The sequence below is a fragment of the Callorhinus ursinus genome, unplaced genomic scaffold (genome assembly GCF_003265705.2).
Source record: "Callorhinus ursinus isolate GAN/ISIS: 27379988/994484 unplaced genomic scaffold, GSC_fseal_2.0 scaffold12, whole genome shotgun sequence".
Lineage (NCBI taxonomy): Eukaryota > Metazoa > Chordata > Mammalia > Carnivora > Otariidae > Callorhinus > Callorhinus ursinus.
Window position 1 is genome coordinate 75,783,935 of NW_027397074.1, and position 21,795 is coordinate 75,805,729.

At 42.7% G+C, this 21,795-nt stretch overlaps 1 protein-coding gene across 3 annotated transcripts in view; it reads right to left on the bottom strand.

Annotated features, from left to right (window-relative positions):
* The window catches only part of CREB3L2 (cAMP responsive element binding protein 3 like 2), a 108,292-nt gene that overhangs the window by 27,201 nt on the left and 59,296 nt on the right, over positions 1–21,795 (bottom strand). For all 3 annotated transcript variants that reach the window (XR_003204913.2, XM_025854825.2, XM_025854824.2), the window contains exons 2-4: positions 16,844–17,060; positions 1,738–1,913; positions 558–645 (exon numbers count right to left, since the gene is read on the bottom strand). Coding sequence is in view for 2 of the 3 variants with exons in the window: in XM_025854824.2 (XP_025710609.1) it covers positions 558–645; positions 1,738–1,913; positions 16,844–17,060 (481 nt within the window). In the remaining variant the exon portion in view is untranslated. The remainder of the gene's footprint in view (positions 1–557; positions 646–1,737; positions 1,914–16,843; positions 17,061–21,795) is intronic.

Sequence of the window (21,795 nt, forward strand, 5' to 3'; positions counted from 1 at the left end):
TATAAATAGGGAAGAGGCTCCTTGTAACTATTGTCGCCTAAAATCAACATTTAAACACACTGAATGATCAGACAAATTGTGAATTCACTTTACAAAGGGCAAGGTGCTTTCGTGGATGTTTGTGTCTTGGCCTCTACTGCTCACCACAGCAGCACAGAGAATGGGGCTTGATTCACACGTTCACACCCAGAAAGACAACACTTGCCCCGTTCACCAGTACCCAAGTCATAGCTGACTATAAAGGTTGGGAAAGGTTTGGGAAAAAAAAAAAAAAAAAAACACCCCTGCTGGGAGTAAAAGTAAAATACAAGATTTAGCATAAAAGTCTTAAGCACATACACCTATTTAGATAAAAGATTTAAGCATATAACATAGATGGGAAGTTAAAATTTAGCTTTTGACATCTGTACTTAGAATCAAGGTTTTAAAGAGCTGAGCTATTTCAGAAAGCAGGTGATGCCTACAGTACAAATTAATCCCAGCACTTTCTCCCACGTTCCCTTTCTCCATGCATGGACATCTGGGAATGCTAAGGAAGGCAGGGAGAGTAGACAGACCTTCTTTAGGAGAGAAGTTGAGGAACTGATCCACTTCATGAGGCTCCAGCTTAATTTTAGGAATAACGGTCTGGCACAAGGAATCAACCTAGAGGGAGAATTTCAAACACAGTGTTTAAAAAAATAAAAATCAGCAAGAAAGGTCAGGGTCTTGGGCCTTGCTCCACTGGAGCAGCAAGGCCCAAGACCCTGACGTTTCTTAGTTACATACTAAAAAGTCAACTGGACTAACATCTCGCGGGGCAAGGAGACTAAGACACGCTCTAGGAGCCCAGTGCAATGAACAGATCCAGGCAGCGAACGAGAATGGCATTCTAGAGTGCAGCTGCAGAGGGGCTCTGTCCACAGTCCCCCATCTTTTCCAAGATGGACTGTAAAGAGCGCTAAGAACAAGTGTGCGCCAAAGCTTTGGCAGCTCTGCTGCTTCCGTGCGACCTCTTCCTAAACAGGTACAGGTAGATAGGACACCTTGCTCAGAGGATATCTGACTTAACATCAGTGGAGTCACTGTTTATAAACCTTTGGCTCCGAACTTCAGGAAACTCAGGTCTGGCTTCCAACATCTGGAAGAAAATGTCCACGTATGATACCTGGTCCATCACTGGACACTAGAAACACCCAGAGAGAAGGTGGGGTAGGCACGTAGGCATGGAATCGAACAAGGAAGAAATGCCCAATTTTGTATGTTTTCCATGTGTAATACAATAAAAGTTGGTAGGTGGGAGATCCCCGAATTGGGTCAGGGCAACTCCACACTGCACAAGGAAGGGAAAACATTACACAGGACCGACACTTCCATCAGCCCCGGCATACGAGCCAAGGATCAAATTATCATTTAATCCTTCTCTTTCCACTGGCCTAAAAATCAATCCCATGGGGACTTTGGGGTTTTTTTAACCACGGATATCCATCTATTTATCTTAATTTTATAACAGCAATCATTGGAAAAATGAAATCAGACTTGTTACCAGTTTTCTGAGCAATGCCTTTAAAGGAAGTGGTATAATCAATACTGATCCCAAATCAACATAACCTTGATATATACATACATACATATGCAATTACATATTTGGAAACATCTAGAGCCACTAGTTCCAAAAAAAGGTTAAATGCCTTATTGGAGAATGAGGATCCGTGTCTTTTGATCCAATGTATGTGTAGGGAAGAAAAGCAAGTATACCCCAGTATTCATTTCCAGGGGGGGTTCCTCCTTCTCAAAAGGGGTGGAGATGGCAGTGATGGTCAGAGTGACAGAGGGAACAAGTCCTGGGGGTGGCTCCTCTGTAATTGGCTCTGTCTTGATGGTTGTTGATGGAAAGTCTGTAGACAGGTACCATTTCTCACTTTCCACTTCATCTATGGGAAGAAGACAAGCACACGTATGAATCTGGTCAGGGGTATCAGACATAAGTAAAACAAATGACCACTGATCTTGCTCCTCAAAAACAGAGCTCCAACCAGGAGTTACTGAGCAAAGAATAAGAGGAAATAAAGTGAGGATGTGAGAGAGGAGATCAATGGATAAAGAAATGAATGGCCAAGTATGAATCCATACTTGTATTTGCTTTGAGTGTATGTATGCCTAAAGGAACCTCAAGGGTCCATGTAAAAGAAAGAAACCTGCCTTCCTGGTCAGAGCAGGAAAGAGACTGGGTGGACAGGCAACAGGACAGGAGGGAGAATCTCAATGTGTGATGCTTTACACTTTCTGGTTTTCAAACCAAGTGACTGTGTCATCTATTTAAAAATAAGTAAGTACACTTTTTAAAGATGTATTTATTTATTTGAGAAAGAGAGAGAGCGTGGCAAGGAGAGGGGCAGAGGGAGAAGGAGAGAGAATCCCAAGCAGACTCCCCGCTGAGCGCGGAGCCCAACATGGGGCTCGCTCTCACGACCCTGAGATCAGGACCTGAGCTGAAATCAAGAGTCGGATGCTTAACCAGGTGAGCCACCCAGGTGCCCCCAATAAGTACATTTAAAATTAAGAAACAAATGGTGTGTAACCAAAGTCTCGGGGGAGAGGACTGGGGACCATGGTGAGGTGGGCTCTATTCTTCTCCCAGTGGACAGTTTGTTGGTTTTCTTTTTTTTAGTTTCTTCTCACTCCCTGTTTTTGTCTTCGTTTCCCTATGACCCCACTTATGCCTTAAGCCTGACCTAGACCTCCAGAACTTTACTTAGCCCTCTGCGAAACTTCAGAGTTTGTAACAAACATGTGCCTTTACTGAAAGGAACCAAATATCTAGAGAAAAGAGCTGGATTTTGGCAAGTGTAGATCTTGGCTCGCTACTGGCTTTCATGATGATCACAGGCCTGGGGATCAGGACAAAGGAATAAGAACAGACAGAAGCACCTCTACACTTAATGCACATTCTTCTAGGAGCTTACATCCACCTGTTTCTTACCAAATTACTTCAGAGCTACTAGCCAAGCACAGCCCAAAAGGAGGGAGATGGGCAGGAAAAGAAAAGACAAGGAGATTGCAAACAGATGTAGAACAAGAAAAAAACAAGTCAGAAATTCCCCAAGTCAGCATTCCTTATCTGAAACCATGTTTACTAAAATGAAGTTAAAATAAAGCAAAAATACGTTCCTCACTTTATGAAAATGTTTAAACACACACACACACACACACACACGGTTAGTGAACCATTACTGTACAAAAGAGCAAAGTCGTTCCCATTAGGCAATGATTTTACACTCAAGAATTGGACTCAAGCTTACTTCAGGAAAGGTACATGAAGATCATTTAGAACTGCTAGAGATGGGGAAAGAGTGGGCATAGAAGCTAAAAACCAAAGTTCACAATTACTAAAATTGTGTTTCCTAAGCAACTTCCTTAAAACCCAAGAAAACATTAAATTCACATGTACAAAGGAAAATGATTTGCCCCCCCCCAAATCTAGTTTATAATTGACTTGATTCATTATCCCAGCCCCGATTTATTTCTTGAGGCAAAGTAAAGATGGGCAAGACTTCGGCTGGTTGAAGATGTTTTGCTTTTGGAACTTGTTCTATAAAGCTGCTGAGTGCTACGGTGTGATGGTAGAATTTCCATCATTTGCGGGGTGCACACCACATCCTGGCTGAGGGGGAGGGGGAGGAAACAAAGGGCCTTTTGATGGCGGCCAGAGGAGGGAGACCACACCATATTTGATACAGAATTCTGCTGGCTAGATGGGCACCCTGCTCAACTTAGAGAGGCAACTGGATGAAGAGCCAAGAGAAGATTCTAATGCCTCTCCCAAAATGAGCTTAAGAACTACAAAATTCTGTTACCAGCAAGGAAGACACACTCAGGACAGATCTGGGAAGAGCTGGAGAGACGGAGTACACAGATTACACTTTCTCTATTCAGCAATGACATATGGATGCCTTTGCTTTGTGAAGTCAACACTTACAGCCTGTCCACACTGAGCAGTATTTATCCCTGCCAGGGACTGGAAGAGAGATAGTAAGATGCAATACAGCCTCAGTATATATTAAAATTAACAGTAAGGAGGCATCGTTGAGAAAAGGTCACACCAGGAAATTGTGAGATGAGGCCAGATCCCCAGGCTGTGCACTTATATGACTACTGTAATGAAGCTTAATTCACAGGGGGAAAATAGAGGAAAAAATAAAAACAAAAAGCAATACAAAACTATAAGACAAAATGAAGACAGGTAATGCAATCAGTTCTTCCAGTGTAGCTAAGCAATCCTCAAACATAGGACAAGAGAGTTGATATTCTTAATGCTCAGTGTCCTACAAGCCTATTTTAAAATTATATATATAATCATTGCTATATCAGGAATGGAGACTGAAGGATGAACAATGAAACTTAAAACTACGAAGCAAAACCTCCTCTCTCAAAGACACTGAACTCTTCCAAGTAAGAAGTCCAAGGAAGTTGCCTCTCTTCCCGTGACTTTTGTTGAGGACAAAACACTGGTGTTGCCTTTATGCTTCCACTCCAATAAAGTAATTTACTACTCTAACTTGAGGATGATTTTTGAATCAGAAAGAAGTTGAAGGCCATCAAGCTCAAATACATCATTTTATAACAAGGAAATTGACACATAGATCCAGATCACACAGTGAAATTGTGGCAGACCCAGATCTCTGCACTTCCAACCAGTAGTCTTTCTGTCAAAGAAACAACTAAAAATGTAAATAAGGATTTGTGCACAGATATGCTTACTGCTGCATTATTTATAATCACAAAACACTGAAAATAACCAAAATAGTAGAGAACAAGGGCAAGGTGAACAAATTATGATGTATCCATATGTGGAACATTTATGCAGACAGTAATATTACACATACAAAGTCTTTTTAATAACAAGGCAAAGAAAGATTTATTATAGACTATTAAGAAAAAAATCGGGATATTAATTTATGTACTATTAATGAAGAAAGTGATAGAAAAAAGGCTGAAAGGAAGTATATCAAAATAGTAAAAATATCTCTGGAAAAGAATTCAGAACATGAATGACATTTTTTTTTTCTTTAGATTTTATATGATTTCTAAATTTCCTGTACTGGGATATACTGTCCCTGGATAATCGCACATGGACATGGCCTGCTTCTACCTGCTCTATTTTACAATGATTTATGATGGTAATTATTATTAGATAGAAGCCCCAGTGGCTCAAGGGGGGCCCATTCAGAGTCCCTTGACTCAACAAGAGTCAGTGAGTACTTTCGTGTTTATTATAAACTGCATAATTGGCTTCAGGTCTATAGTCACCCCTCTATCCATGTCCATTGCCATGCAATTTTGCAGTGCCCTCCCACTGTGGACTAATCCCCACCTCGGACTGGCTACATGACTTGCTTTGGCCTAAGGAATGTTAGCTTCCTAACACAAGTAAAGTCTTAAAATGCACTTGCACAACTTGTACTTTCGACATCCTAATGAAAAGGATGTGCCAGGACAATCTACTGACCCCGGGAGAAGGAGGGCAGACATGTAAAACAGAGTTTGCCCCCCAAATGAGCCTGACCAAGATCAGTCAACTCCCAGCCTTAAACATGGGAGTGAATCTGGCTGAATCTAGGAAAATTACTCAACTGTCCTCCACCTGAAGCAGCCAACCTCCAGCCAAGGCACAGACATATGAACTATAACAACAAATGATTGTGGTTAAAGCTAGAGTCTTGGGGTGGTTTGTTACACAGCAATATTGCTGACTTATACAATCTAGCTGAATGTGTAAACAAGAAATTAAATCCATTACATCAGAACCCATTGCAACAAAACAGCCTCACCTTGCCATAATAATTCCTCTAAACCATCATTTGTGAACCATATCAATAAATTTATAGATCGACTGATTAGATCTACCAGTTACATCATAAAATAATTGACTGCACATGAACAAAGTCAGCCAGTACGAAGTTTGGTGAGAACAGCATTCCATTGGCAGTTGACATTAGAGAAAAGAGTTTTCATCCTAAACTACTAAGTGTTGGCTTGTGCTCTGTTCCTCACTGTAAATAAATATCAAATCAGAGAAAACAAAATGACAAATGTAACCTATGAGGCAGGGAGTTAACAAAGGGTAGAGTGAAAGGGAGTGAGCAGAACACGTATTACAATTTTCCATGTGACCTTATTTGTGTAGTTTTATTATTTGGGCAAAAAGATCAGTAGAGCCACCATGGCTTAGAACTGGAATTATGCTTAGATGTTTGAGTTATTGGCTAAACTACAAAAACAAAAGTCAATACACTCTACCCTCTCTAGTTTCTAAAACCTGAAGCTCAGATATTGAGTGAAAAAAAAAGGTTTTTTTTTCCTAAATTGTGTTTACCTGCCTTTTAAGTTTCACTTCAGAAGGAAAACATCACCCAATAAGGTCAGTAGTGCATACCTCGGGGAAGAAGAACAACCCCCATATCATCTGATTTTATTTATAAACAGCTTCCCGTCAAAGGTCAAACTCAACTGGCACATTTCCTCAGCATCACCACTTAGCTATCAGCAAGGAAATAAAAACAAGCCCCTGTCTCCTGGTGGTGAGCAAGTCCTTCCCATCCAAGGACAAAATGGAGCTGCTGTGAGAAATAAGGCTAGACTCTAAGACTACTCACACAGCAGGGTGCCCAGAGGGGCTAGAATTGAAACCAACGTGGAGGCAACAGCACAATGCACATCCTCAATCATTTCCATGTGTACTGCATAAGTAACTGCATTGAACAGATCCTGATTCCTCGGGAAGAGGGGAAAGAAAAAGGTTAAACTCTAAATTGGGATTAGGCAGTATCTTTACAAATATGATACATATATATATTTATATATACATATATATATTTATATATGTATATACACATACGTTTATACAGTGCGTGCGTATATATTCTTAAAAAGTGAAATCATATGGGGCAAATACTACTTATAGGATATATACACCTAGATATCCATTTGCTATTTATATAACAGGGCTAACGTGAAAAGGAAATTTTTGTAAATGGTGTGTAACCAGAGTCTCAGGAGAGAGGACTGGGGACCAAGGAAATTTTTGTGAAGTATGCCTCATCTAAATCCCTCAGCGTTTGATAACCACATTTGCTCTTTGAAATGTTTCAAAGGAATTGGCAAATCTTGACTGATTTTTGATACAAAAAGTTCTTAAAGGAAGAAATGCTAAGGCTGGGTTCTGGAGGCTGGGAGAAGGGCAAGAATTGAGTTGAATGTGTCAGAATCCTATTAAACTACAGCCCACCACATGTGGGAATGAAAGTTAGAGGCCTGTCTGTCCATGGTCCCCTCCCTGAGAGCCTTGACCCTGAAATAACCTTCAGTCATGAGTGATATGATGAAGCGGTAAAAATAGTAAAAATAGCAAACACTCCACTGTGAGTGTTTACTATGTGCTAAGTATTGTTCTAAGAGCTTTACATATATTAATTTAATCCTAAGAGCAGCCAGGTATGGCAGGCACTTCTATTACCCACATTTGCTAGACAAGGAACCTAAGAGATTAAATAACTCACCCCAAGTTGCCCAGCTGGTGTGGGGCCGACCTGGGATTCACAGCCTGTTCTCTTTGCCACCCTCGGATATTGCCTTTCGACAGATCAATGATTAAATAGGTCTCTAGCCAAAAGTGATTGTAGTCGATTAATGTGTTTTGAGCCCATAATTAGCCACTACAAAAAGTGCAATATTGGCTCTTGCTACATCTGTATAGAATTCAAATCCAGTGTTCCTGAGCTAACGATTCCCAGGTTAAGACCGATGAATAATGGCTGAAATGTTTTGATTGCGATGTGCCAGGCACTGCTCTCAAGGCTTGCATGTAACAGACAGACCTCTGAAAGCAGCACGCTTTCTCTCGGACAACTCCCTAACTCCATGTCCTTTCTGTGTCTGCGTACAGAGACCCTCTTTCCCCTACTCCAGTCATTCCTACAGCAGCCAGCTGATGCACTATATATTTAATTACGCAGTAATCTGCTTAAAGGCGACAATATTTACTTAGTGCTCACTAATTGCCAGGCTCTGTTGTAAATATTTAATACACATTAATTCATGTGATCCCCACCACAGCAGTATGAGGTATGTACTATTATCATTATTTTCATTTTAAAGATCAAGAAAGTGAGACATAAGGGTTGAGCAACTTGCCTAAGTTCACCCCATTAGTAAGAGGCAGGGTCCAGGTTCAAATCTAGGCAGTTTGACTCAAGAGATTAGCAGGTGTTCTGCATTGAGCAGCTCTGGTCCTCCTGTAGGATACCATGTTTATAGAGTATGAATTAAATAAATATCTGCGGAACACATGGTTGACTTCAAAAGATTCATTTAATACACACAAAACAACGTCTCCTGTATACTTCTCTTCCTTAAGCAAAGTTATGACTCTCACACGGGAATATCCAAAGTAATTTCAATTGCTAGATGATGTGCACATTGTGTTCTTTTGCCATTCTAGCATTGCAGGGGTTAGGCAGACAAAGGTGTCATTCATTCTTTCTTTCTTTCTTTCTTTCTTTTTTTAAAGGGGAAGCCTCATTATCCTTTTTGCCTGTTAGAAAAAGAAAGTAAAGGCAATACCAAGAACAGTGATGAATAGCAAAAGAGCTTCTATCATAAGTCCAGGGGCCGGACTCAGAGAGGACAACCACTCCTCTGCTTGTCCAACCCCACCTCTGAGTCTGCAGCCCACCCACGTCAGAGGACCCAGTTCCTCTCTGTGGGTAGATGAGCAACACGACTTCCTTTCTGACCCCTGAATCCACACCCTCTGCAATGGCCCTGACTGATGCTCTTGTCAGTAGCCCGAATGAAATGTGACAAAGATATGGCTGTTTGTTGTCTTTCTGTGACTTTCTTTGAGGTCTCACCTCCTTGGAACATCTCAGCATCGAGATGTCTTCAACACTGCACAATGCAAACCCAAGTCACCTATCCTTTACTCCGAATACTGGAGACTGTGCTAATCCTGCTGTGAGCTTCATCCAATTTTTTTTAAATTTTTTTACTGTTATGTTAATCACCATACATTACATCATTAGTTTTTGATGTAGTGTTCCATGATTCATTGTTTGTGCATAACACCCAGTGCTCCACGCAGAACGTGCCCTCTTTAATACCCATCACCAGGCTAACCCATCCCCCTCTCCCCTCTAGAACCCTCAGTTTGTTTTTCAGAGTCCATCATCTCTCATGGTTCGTCTCCCCCTCCAACTGACTCCCCTTCATTCTTCCCCTCCTGCTATCTTCTTCTTTTTTTTTTTCTTAACATATGTTGCATTTGTTTCAGAGGTACAGAGATCTGTGATTCAACAGTCTTGCACAATTCACAGCACTTACCATAGCACATACCCTCCCCAATGTCTGTCACCCAGCCACCCCATCCCTCCCACCCCCCCACCACTCCAGCAACCCTCAGTTTGTTTCCTGAGATTAAGAATTCCTCATATCAGTGAGGTCATACGATACATGTCTTTCTCTGATTGACTTATTTCACTCAGCATAACACCCTCCAGTTCCATCCACGTCATTGCAAATGGCAAGATCTCATTCCTTTTGATGGCTGCATAATATTCCATTGTGTATAAATACCACATCTTCTTTATCCATTCATCTGTTGATGGACATCTTGGCTTGTTCCACAGTTTGGCTATTGTGGACATTGCTGCTATAAACACTGGGGTGCACGTACCCCTTCGGATCCCTACATTTGTATCTTTGGGGTAAATACCCAGTAGTGCAATTGCTGGATCGTAGGGTAGCTCTATTTTCAACTGTTTGAGGAACCTCCATACTGTTTTCCAGAGTGGCTGCACCAGCTTGCATTCCCACCAACAGTGTAGGAGGGTTCCCCTTTCTCCGCATCCCCGCCAACATCTGTCGTTTCCTGACTTGTTAATTTTAGCCATTCTGACTGGTGTGAGGTGGTATCTCACTGAGGTTTTGATTTAGATTTCCCTGATGCCAAGCGATGTGGAGCACTTTTTCATGTGTCTGTTGGCCATTTGGATGTCTTCTTTGGAAAAATATCTGTTCATGTCTTCTGCCCATTTCTTGATTGGATTATTTGTTCTTTGGGTGTTGAGTTTGATAAGTTCTTTATAGATTTTGGTTACTAGCCCTTTATTTGATATGTCATTTGCAAATATTTTCTCCCATTCTGTCGGTTGTCTTTTGGTTTTGTGGACTGTTTCTTTTGCTGTGCAAAAGCTTTTTATCTTGATGAAATCCCAATAGTTCATTTTTGCCCTGGATTCCCTTGCCTTTGGCGATGTTTCTAGGAAGAAGTTGCTGCAGCTGAGGTCGAAGAGGTTGCTGCCTGTGTTCTCCTTTAGGATTTTGATGGACTCCTGTCTCACGTTTAGGTCTTTCAACCATTTGGAGTCTATTTTTGTGTGTGGTGTAAGGAAATGGTCCAGTTTCATTCTTCTGCATGTGGCTGTCTAATTTTCCCAACACCATTTGTTGAAGAGACTGTCTTTTTTCCATTGGACATTCTTTCCTGCTTTGTCAAAGATGAGTTGACCATAGAGTTGAGGGTCCATTTCTGGGCTCTCTATTCTGTTCCATTGATCGATGTGTCTGTTTTTGTGCCTGTACCATACCGTCTTGATGATGACAGCTTTGTAATAGAGCTGGAAGTCCGGAATTGTGATGCCGCCGGCTTTGCTTTTCTTTTTCAAGATTCCTCTGGCTATTCGGGGTCTCTTCTGTTTCCATTCATCCATTTTTTTCAAAACCCATTATTTCTTTGCCATGCATGTTACACACCTTCCCTTTCCTCCCTGTATTACTGACCCATTTCCAGGCCCACCTTCCGTGCTCTGGCATCATCAGCCATGCGACATTATTTTCTTCTGCTCTTCCCCCAAACATCATCTGGCTTTCCTAAAAATCTGTTTCGCCCCAAACCCCAAGTCTTGGCTTCCACCAGGCTTCACATTTACCTGCAGCACTGTTCATCGTTAGCTCACAGACTATAGTATTCAATCCTGCCTATGAAAACAGCTCCACAAATTTAGGGTCTCCATACTAAGACACCCTACCCAGCCAACCCTTGCCCTTGTTAGCACTAGAAGCCCAACTGGCTTAATCAGAAGGAGGATAATTATTATTTATGTCCCTGGTCCCACCCTCTCTAGAACCTGGAACAGCCACGGGTACAATTCCTTATTCCACCTGAAATAAAGTTATCTTGGCTCAGGTGTGGTAGAAATACTTCATTAGATCACTTCAGTACTCGTATATTTTTTGCCAAGTCTGTTGGTATTTTATGTATGTTCTAATTTTGTTCCTATATCATCTGGGAGGATAGTGGCCATGTCTAGTTCTCTCTGAACAGACTTACTTCAGTACTACTAAGTTTCTTCTTTAGGAAGAAGACTGAAATTGAAGAACAAAGCAAATGAATACCTAGCATCTCAATTTAATTATAAAGGAAGATGACTAAAATAGAGTAACTCATGAAGATACCTTCCATGTGGTAAGGCGCAAGATTTGGTCATTCAAATATAAGCTTTTTTCCTTCAGAGTATAAAAATATCCACAGACATTTTACTTGGATGTTTCTGCTTATCTCTTTATAACTTTCTCTCTCTCTTCCTCTCTCTCTGTTTTTGTAGAACAGAAAACCCTGCCTGGCATATGGTTAACAGCCTTAATCATGGGGAGAAATGAATGAGCTGGATGCAGGATGTCTTTCTGGTGGTTTTGAAGGGCAAACCCACATTCTAAGGGCTGGTACTTGTGGTTGCTGAGCCCACATGAAGTTCTTTAGCTCAGTGTCTCAGAGAAGTCTATAGTCAAATTCAGTCCTGAAGATAGATGACTCCTATGTAATCTTAGAAGAGTGTTTCTCAACCTCTTTTGGAGGTGCGGGGGGCATCACAGACTCTTTTGAGGATCTAAAAAAAGGTATAGATGCTCTCACCAGAAAAACTGATGAATGTAGATAGAACCCAAATGTTGTATATAATTTTAGGGGTCTACAGTCCATCTGGGTCCATGACAAGTTAATAGGATAAGAGCACTACATATGCCCTATGTAACTGGCCTGCGGTTCAAGGAGGGAGGGAGGGGGAGAAGAGAGAGTTAGCAGGGAAAGAACAAGGAAGGACAAAGAAGAAGGAAGACATGGCAGATGGAAGAAGAGAGGGTAAAGGGGAGAAAGAGGGAGAAAAATCCTAATAAACTAGGACAGGGTCTACTCAAACTGTATACTACTTTCTTTTAGCTTAGCGGCAACTACAGAAGAATTCCACTTAATCTAAGGAAAATTGGACAAGGAGGTATGAATCACTAGTTTTCCCAGGTATAATGAAATAGTTTACTCACTATCCATCCCTAGAAATAAGGACTCCTAGTTCTGCTTAAGCTGCTTCCCAATGCAAGAGAAAAAGAATATTAAATTTAATGTGAACAGCAATTTTTAAAGGCTGCCTCCTGACGCACTTCCTAAAGAGCTATCCCCCTTCTCCAACAGGGAGGGGATCAGCTTGACAGAGCATGTGGCACAAGAGGGATCCTTGGGATTGGTCCTCCCTCAAGGCAGATCCAAATTGGGGTTCAAATGAATACAATAATTCTGTTCCCAAACATCTGCCCCTTCACCCAAAACTCTGAAAAACACTGGAAGCTAAGACCTGGACAAAGCTTTCCCAGGAAAGATCCCCATCTATTCATGTACACTGTCTAAGTTTGATTTTTGCACAGTCCAAATGATTACTCTCCTTGTTCATTATTCCCTACTGATACAAGTGCTTTTGCTGGCTGAGAAAGGTGTCTTTAACTCAGAGAAATACCAATATTTGAACATCAACTGTGGATCGGAAACCCTTTGCAAAATATATTTGACCCACTATTAACTGTTCTCAGCAAGTTACTAGCACAGGCCTATTACAGCATGGGATCTATAAATAGAACAAGGCACGAGGTGAGAGCACTAAAAGGTGTGCACTTTGGCCTAATGATAAGAAAGCCTTCCTGGAAAAGACCCACTGATTCTTTTTCCCCAATACCATTGGCATAGGTGGCACTCATGAGTTCCCCTACATTACATTTCAATCGATTACAATTAAAATATGAAGAAATCATTTCATCATGGAAGAGGACGAGACCCTGCTTTCAGAAACCTGCTTATTTGCAGTCATTTCACTAGAGATCTTGCTTTAGAAGAATCAGTGTCCTTGCCCTCAGGCCTCCCTCTGTTGGGAGTGGCCACGGTCACTGTTCCAACTCTACTCAGTGCTTCAAGGCCCCAGGAAGCTCTGCCTCATTCATGCAACCTTTCCTATGATCTTCCTTGGGCATGTTCCCTCTGCTCTGAACTTCTACAGTTTCATTTCCCCTTGGGACATTGCTTATATTCCGTCTGGTAAAGTATGGGGGTACGTGGCACTTTCACTAGACTCTGAGTTACTTAGAGGTAGGATCTAAGTTTCACTATTGTGTCCTTTAAGTAGGTAGGATGGCGCTGACACACAGCAGGTGTTCAACAAACATATGTGGAATTGAAGGGGAAGGTCAATCTGCCTAGATCATTGAGGCCTTCTCTAGTCTGCATATTCTAGAACAGCAAGTCTGCAGAATGGCTGCCGACTCCACAGATGCTAATGTCTCACTGTAAGTGTGGCTCTGTGGTTAGGACTCCAGCCACACCACCTCGGCCCTCTGCTCTTGTTGTTTCCTCTGCCTAGAAGCCTCTTCCTGAGACATCTAGTTCTTTAGCTCATCTCTTGCTGATCTTTGCTCAGACACTACTTTCCAAGAAGGGCCTTGGCTCTATCCTATTTAAGATTTCAATTCCTCCTCCCCTGTTTTGGTGTGAATGTTTGTGCTCCCCGCAAATTCTTACGTTGAAATCCTAATGCCCCATGTGATGTATCAGGTGGAGGGTCTTTGGAAGGTGCTTAAGTCATGAGGATGGAGCCCACACAAATGGAAACTGTGCCCTTATTAAAGAGACCCCAGTGAGCTCCCTCACCCCTTCCACCAAGTGAGGATAGCACAGGAAGTCTGCGACTGGAGAAGGCTCTCACCCAACCCTGCTGGCACCCTAATCTGCGACTTCCAGGCTCTAGAACTGTAAGGAAGAAATTCCCATTGTTTATAAGCTACCTAGTCTTCGGGATTTTTGTTAAAGCAGACTCAATAGACTAAGACACCAGCCCACCTCCCCCAGCAACTCCCTACCCTTTTTTCTGATTTATTTTTCTGTATATCACTCATCACCATCTAATAAACCATATATTTTACTTCTTTCCTTCTCTTTTTTTTTTAAAGATTTTTATTTATTTATTGAGAGAAAGAGAGAATGGTAGAGAGCATGAGAGAGAGGAAGGTCAGAGGGAGAAGCAGACTCCCTGCTGAGCAGGGAGCCCGATGTGGGACTCGATCCAGGGACTCCAGGATCATGACCTGAGCCGAAGGCAGTCGCTTAACCAACTGAGCCACCCAGGCGCCCTCCCAACTTCTTTCCTTTTCTTATTTTCTACTCCACCCCTATCTCCTAGAATGTAAACTCCATAGGGGCAGAGATCTTTGTTCATTGTGTTAGCTCTTTTACCCTCAATGCTTAGGACAGTCCCTGGCAGATGCAGTACAAAGTAGTTACTCAACAGATCACTATGAAGTGAATTTTAAGAGTGAATCATAAAGCATTTATAAAATATCTGCTTCTCCATGGCACTCTGTTCGCTTCTACACAAGACAGCTGCTATAAGCCAAGAAATACCACCTGATCAAATGCTCACAGCCCAGTGTATCTGCATCATTAGAGAGCTAGCAATGCATAGAAGAACAGAATAGATGTCTTCCCTGACACCATCACCAGAGATAAGGAACGTGCTTCAGTCTTCCATACCTTCTCCCTTAACAACTTACTGCACAATTAATTCAACGAAATAACTGTTCATCAGATACCGTCAAAGTGCCAAGCAAGTACGAGGAACCTGTAATCACACTTGCTCACAGCCAGCTCAAAATAGAAAACAGAAAAATAAATAATAGCTGAAATATAAGGACAAGTGTAATAGTCTTCACAAAAATGGCAAAAATGAAACAAATAAACATACAAACAGTAACAGCGCTATGAAAACATTAAGGCGGACAACCTCCAGATGGAAGAGTCGTCTGACTCTGATGACACTGAGTTGAGTCTTGAGGGATCGGTGGGAATTCAACTAGTGGGGCTGACAAGAGGGTGAGAGAAGGTAATGGAAACTCAGAGTAGAGAAAGCAGTGTAAGGCATGGAGTGGAGAATTCAATGCCAGAGCCATGCAGACAGGGAGCAATGGGACAAGGTGGGGAAGGGAGGTAGGAGCAGCCCACAAAGGGCCTCAAAAGCCATGCCGTGAGGTCGGCTTCATTCTATAGAACAATGGAGAACTGTTTGAGATTTTGCAATAAGGAATGAATATGAACAAAAGTGAATATTCTTCTTGAATCTTTTTATATCTTCATCCCATATAACTCCTTGGAGTCCTGACTTTTTGAGTACCCTAACTACTACCCAGAGAAATATTTCCATTCATTAGTCCTAAGAAACCAGCTCCATCCGATTTGTAGTTTGTCCCTGCCTTCTTAAAGATTATAATCTAAAGCAAATTCACTGAATCTAACAGACATATGAAGACTAAACTAACAAAAAGAAAATAATGCCACACTGAGTTTGACGGGAAGGAACCCACTATCATATTTCATTGGAGCACACAGCCTGGGAAATTGAGAAATCCTCCACAAAAACTTCCTGACCACCTAAGGTCCTGCCATCCTCTTATAGTTCCTGGTTTGGAATAACAGTGATTGCAACAGCAGCTAAGAACAATATCCTTACTATGAGTCAGGTCCTGGGCTAGGCGCTGGCATAGATTCTCATGTTTAATCTTCACAACAGGACATGAAGTCGATGCTGTTTTTATCCTACTTTTACACATGAGGAACCTGAGGTTTGATGATATTAAGTAGTTTGCCCCTAACTAGTCACTGACATAGATCTTAAACTGAGGTCTGACTGCAGAGCACATCACCTTCACCACCACCCTTAGCATATTTCAACATTGTTACTGTCGACTGTGTACATTTCTCATGTTCCCTACATGATAAGTTCTAGAAGAGCAATGTGCACATTTTTTTCTTTATATTTCCTTCAATGTCTCGCCTGTGAACTCAAGAACCATACGGTGAATGAATGGCTATACTTTAAGCCACTGATAATATGTGATAAAGGAGCTCAGACATGGAAGACAGTCACTCTACAGACAAATGGCCAAACAGCTTAATACTCTAAAGCCAAGAAAACTAGGTCTTCAACAAATACCATACTGACAGTATTGATGATGGGCAAGAAAGGGTCACCAAGAATACTAGGAATGCTCACCAAGATCTCATATACATGTGGTCAAGGGAACATAGTGAATATGGATTAAGAGGATGCCCAAGAAGCTTCTGTGGAGAAGAGTGGTCAGAAAAATTCTTCCTCAGAAAAAAATGACATGACCTCTTAAAACAACGGACTTCCTGGAATTATCAACCAGATAGGCCAACCTGATTTGCAAAAGGATGCTCTGCTGCCCAATCCACAGGGTCAAAGAAAGCAACGACTACCATTCAGAGATAGCAAGTTCCCAGAGGACCCAGCCAGGGGTAAAGAAATGCGCCCCACACCCCTCTGTATTTCCCCACAGCCCAAGCCCTAGGCTTTACATGGAGCAGGTATGTGGCTAAAGTGGGTGCCAACAAGAGCGTAACAGACACTGCACACCCCCGAGGATCTCAGAGGCAAAGGTGCCGTGGTCCCAGGTGCTGTCCCTGCTCTGGGTTTACCGTCATGGACGCTGTCACCGGTGGTAACGTGGGTGAATGGTGACTGGGCCCGAGGCTCCTCACACAGGGAGTAGCTGTGCTCGGCCTGGATGAGAGGCGCCGGGGATGTTGGGGATGGCTCCACCTCCATCGACACGCTCTTCTCTGAGAGGAAAGGGTCATTCAGGAGCTGACCCAACACGTTCTGGGAAAACTCATCCAGGAGTTCTGAGAAGTGCTACAAGAAACAAAGGAGGAAGAACTCTTAACCATGATCAGATAGTTACACAACATCCTAAGGCAAATACATCGTCTACTGCTTCAGACGAAGTCACTTACATACAATGTCCAGTTATCTATTGCTGTGTAGGAAACTACCCCAAAGTTTAGCGGCTTCAAATAAGTACAATTTATTATTCCACACTCTTCTGTATACTGGCTGGGCACACAAGCTCATTTCATGCGAGCTCACTGAGCTGGGAGGGTGGCTGGGAGCTATGCGGGGCCGGGCCAGCCGAATGCCTGACTATGTCAGGCTGAGATTCCTCACATGATGGCAGAAAGGCTCTAACAGGGAGAAAAACAAAGCTAAATGGCCCCAAAAGTCACACATCAACACTTTTTTGGTCAAGGCAAGTGAAAAGGCTAGCCCAGACGCATGGGGTGGAAAAACAGACTCCACCTCTTGATGAGAGAAATGGCGAAATCACAACGCAGACAAGTGTGGGCGGAGGATAGCACAACTCACCAGAGGCCATCCCTGTAACTATCTACCATATTTTTCATTGGGAATATTTTTAAATACCCTATCCTGTACTTCTATAGCATGCAGGTACTGTTTATAGCAAGGTGCCAAGTTCAAAGGCATCAGAGGCAGCTTCTCTCTGCTCTCCCACCACCTGGACTCTGTTCCTCTCCAGGTTTTCCTTAATCTCTTCTCATCCTCCATCTCCAATACCACTGACTCCTTAGCCCACACCATGCAGTGAAGATGATACAGGAATGGTCTATACACATATTCACAGGGACTCCTGTATCCCGTGTTTCACGGTCCCACACTAACAGAGGTACAGCCTAATCACTCTCCCTCACTGATAGGGGGATAGTCATGTTACAAGGATGCATAAAACCAGGTTTTTCAGTCTGGGCACTACTGACATTTTGGACTGGCTAATTCTTTGTTATGGGGGGATAGGGTTTTTCTGTGCATTATAGGATGTTTAGCACCTACCCAATGCTAGTAGCACTCCCCTAGTTTGGAAACCAGAAATGTCTCTAGACACTGCCAAATGTCCCCTGGGTTGGGGGGAGGGAGGAGGGAATCATCCTTAGTTTAGAACTACCACTACAGACTACATTAAAAAATAATAACAACAAAATTAAATTAAATTTGAAAGTCCATTTTGGCACCAGCCACTAGAGCCATTTCGTCCTTCTTAACCTTCCAGAGTCACAGACAAATAGGTGTCATCCTTATTGATTAAATTTTAGGGACATTTCTGGTGTAGAAAGAAGTTACAAAAGCAGATACAGCAACAGGAGAACTGATTTCAAATGGTGATGCTTGGGGTAGGCAAAGAAAACTCTTGGGATCCACACAGATACTAAGTCCTTCCACTGAAATGTCAATGAAGGTGTTCCGAAAATAAATGCACGTTGGGGATGGGGAGGCAGGAGGTTAGAGCTCTAAGATTATGGTAGTTGTGGGACAGAACTTCTCCTTTAATAAAGGAGAGAAGGAGACAACAGGGAAGAGGCCCTTGTAGGCTAGGTCCTCAAAGTAGAGTTAGATTGGTGGGTTTTGCCAACATCACCAATATGAGAAGTGGCTGCATCTCATCAGAACAGAACACAAGGAATCCACAGGCCTTGGGCACAGCCTGATAGGCATCGGCCGTCTACAAGAATAAGAGAGATGCTTGGGGGAGAGTTCTCGGCACACAACACATTTAGAACTGAAAAGCCCCTAGAAGCATCGAAGGCAAGAATTCCCAAAGGTCGACTGCCTGCAGCACAATCACCAGGAGACTTTTGTTTTAGTCATTTTATAATGAAATATTTAAAACATTCAGAAAAATTATAGAAAACAATATCATGAATAATTATGTATTCGTTCCTTTGGGGAAAATCTTGTTCTTCCATGTTTGCTGCTGCAATGTTTTTTTCTTTACTCTTCCTTTTTTAAGAAAAAACATGGGGCGCCTGGGTGGCTTAGTCAGTTAAGTGTCTGCCTTCGGCTCAGGTCATGATCCTGGAGTCCCGGGATTGAGTCCCACATCAGGCTTCCTGCTCAGTGGGGAGTCTGCTTCTCCCTCTACCCCTCACCCCACTCTCGTGCTCTCTCTCTCTCTCTCTCTCTCTCTCTCTCAAATAAATAAATGAAATCTTTTAAAAAAAGAAAGGAAGAAAACATGAAGGGACTATTAAAGCTCCCCATCTCCCTTCCTCCCTCCCAAAGTTAACCAATACCCTGAACTTGGTTATCATCCCCATTCAGGTCTTTACATTCTTACTACATATGCATATTTTCATTACATACATATGAACTTTAAACTTTAAACTTTAAATAAATAGTACCATCCCTCACACATCCTTCTGCAAATTTATTCTCTCCAAAAACATTTTTTAGATTTATTCATGTTTATACATGCAGCTCTATTTCATTTATTTGAACTTCTGATTTGTATTCCACTGTATTTATCTATTTCTTCTTCTTCTTTTTAAAGATTTTATTTATTTATTTGGCAGAGGGAGAGACAGCACAAGCAGAGGGAGAAGCAGGTTCCCAGCTGAGCACGGAGCCCAATGTGGGACTCAATCCCAGGACACTGGGGTCATGACCTGAGCAGAAGGCAGACACTTAACCGACTGAGCCACCCAGGCGTCCCTTTATCTATTTCTTCTTGAGAGATATTTAAATATCTTATTATTATATGTGATAATATAATAAACATTCTTGAACATAATGGTAAATTTTTTTAAAAAATACAAATCCTGTGACCCACCTTCAGAGGCTGTGAGTTGTTCAAAACCACCCCCACCACCTGTGCTTCTAATGTTCACTTCAGTTTTTCAACCACTGAAGGTCGACCCCAACCCCACTCACCTCCCCCCCCCCTGCACACCCCACTTTACGATTAGTTCCCTAGAAGCTTACAATGTCCCTAGAGATCGAGATACGCCCAAGTCAGAGGAAGACTCATGGCTATTGCAGCCACCTGTGTTAAACCTGAAACAGATTTTGGGGGTATGAAATAATAAAGATGACAACAGAAAAGCCATGCCTTTCCTGAGCTTGCCATTTAGGCCAGTGCTTCTCATACTTTGATGTCCATGTGAATCACCTTAAGACACAGATGGTGACTTGCAAGTCCAGGTGGACCTGGGGGTGTGCATTTCAAACCAGCTCCCAGAAAATGCTGCCCTTCCACAGACTACACTTTGCAGAGCAAGGAGCAGAATACCTGCAAGACTAAGGTTAAGATCCAGGTTTCCAGACTATAAGATAACCGGAAGTCAGGGTCCAACTCCCTCAGCAGGTCCCCAAAACAAATTAAAATACAAACTCAAGAGCTGAACTCACAATCCCTGTATTTCCCAGCCACAATTCTGTCCCCTGAGTGGCAATGTCAACTCCGGCCAGCTGTGCTGACGCTGCTAAACCTCTGGAATCCTGTTCTACCCTGAGGCAAGGCTCTCTTTGACTGCCCTGCTTTCCCATGGAAGCCGCCAGGTTGGGCTACTCGGCTGACACCATTTTCCTTCTCCTGGGCAGCAGTAATGAATGTTTTTGTGAACATCCCGCAAATAACCAGTAATAAACCTTCTCTAACTCTGCTAACCATCCCTGAACTCCCCTCTCATGAGAGAGAGAGCATGGGAGGGTTTTGTAGTAATTATCACGTTGCCAAACAAAGTAGCCCTAAATGATAGGCAGTCCTGAAGGACTCGCAGTTGTTACTGAATGCATTATGCTAACCTCCTCTCTGGAAAAAGAACCTCCTCAGGAGAAGGGACCAACTGTACCTGACCTCCACCCATACCTCGGAACTTTGCAAGGTGGTGAGCACTGAGTAGGTCCCAGGGGGATACTTGTGATTAAAAAGAGATTGTCCCAACTTGTCCCAACCAGATGCTGTGACTCAGCCCAGCAGATCAGCTCCAGCTGGGTCTCCTTGGCAGCTGTGGGCTCAGGCACTCAACAGACAGGTTAACATCTCACTGCTGGTGCAGGGATGAGGCCAAAACCGGCCCATCATCACTGGCAGCCAGTGAGAGGGGGGCATATGGCCTTGGAGACAAAAAAACAGACAAAAAGGCAAAGTGAACCTCCTCAAACAGGGAGCCTTCCTGGATCCTGCAAAGGACTATGCATGGGAATCCAATTTATGAAATTTTAGTTGACATGGCATAATAGCATTTTACCATTCTGCCTAAGAGTCTAGTCAAGCTCTCTGGATTTACAAGGTATTTTCACAGCTCTCCCCTCAATCAATGCTCACAAGACCTCAGTCGCCTACTGCTTGAGCTAGGCCTTGAACTAATTTCAAACTGACCGAACTTTCCTCACAGTATTGCTCCTAGGAAAGAGGTGTTTGAGCTCCACGGTCCAACTGCATGGAGAGAAGTTCTATTCAGTATAACACCATAAAGCTGCTGCTGATCATCAATGATGATGTGGACAGGACCAGGTGCTAGGTCATCTGGTGGAGAAGTGCTTCACCTATTAGACTCTCAGAATGCAAGCAAGGTGCTGTCCTATAAGGCAGGCACGTGCCCATTTGCCAGTGAGAAAATGGGGGTTCGGGGCAGTCAGGTGCACTGCCCAGGGTTGGGGCCACAGGTTCTGAAGTCCATGCACTCTCTACTACAGAACACTGTCTCACTGAAGTCTGTCTCCAAAGCTGACATGTAGTGGGGGCTGGAATTTCAAAAATATTCATATAGATTTCACCGACAGCCCGTTCACTCAT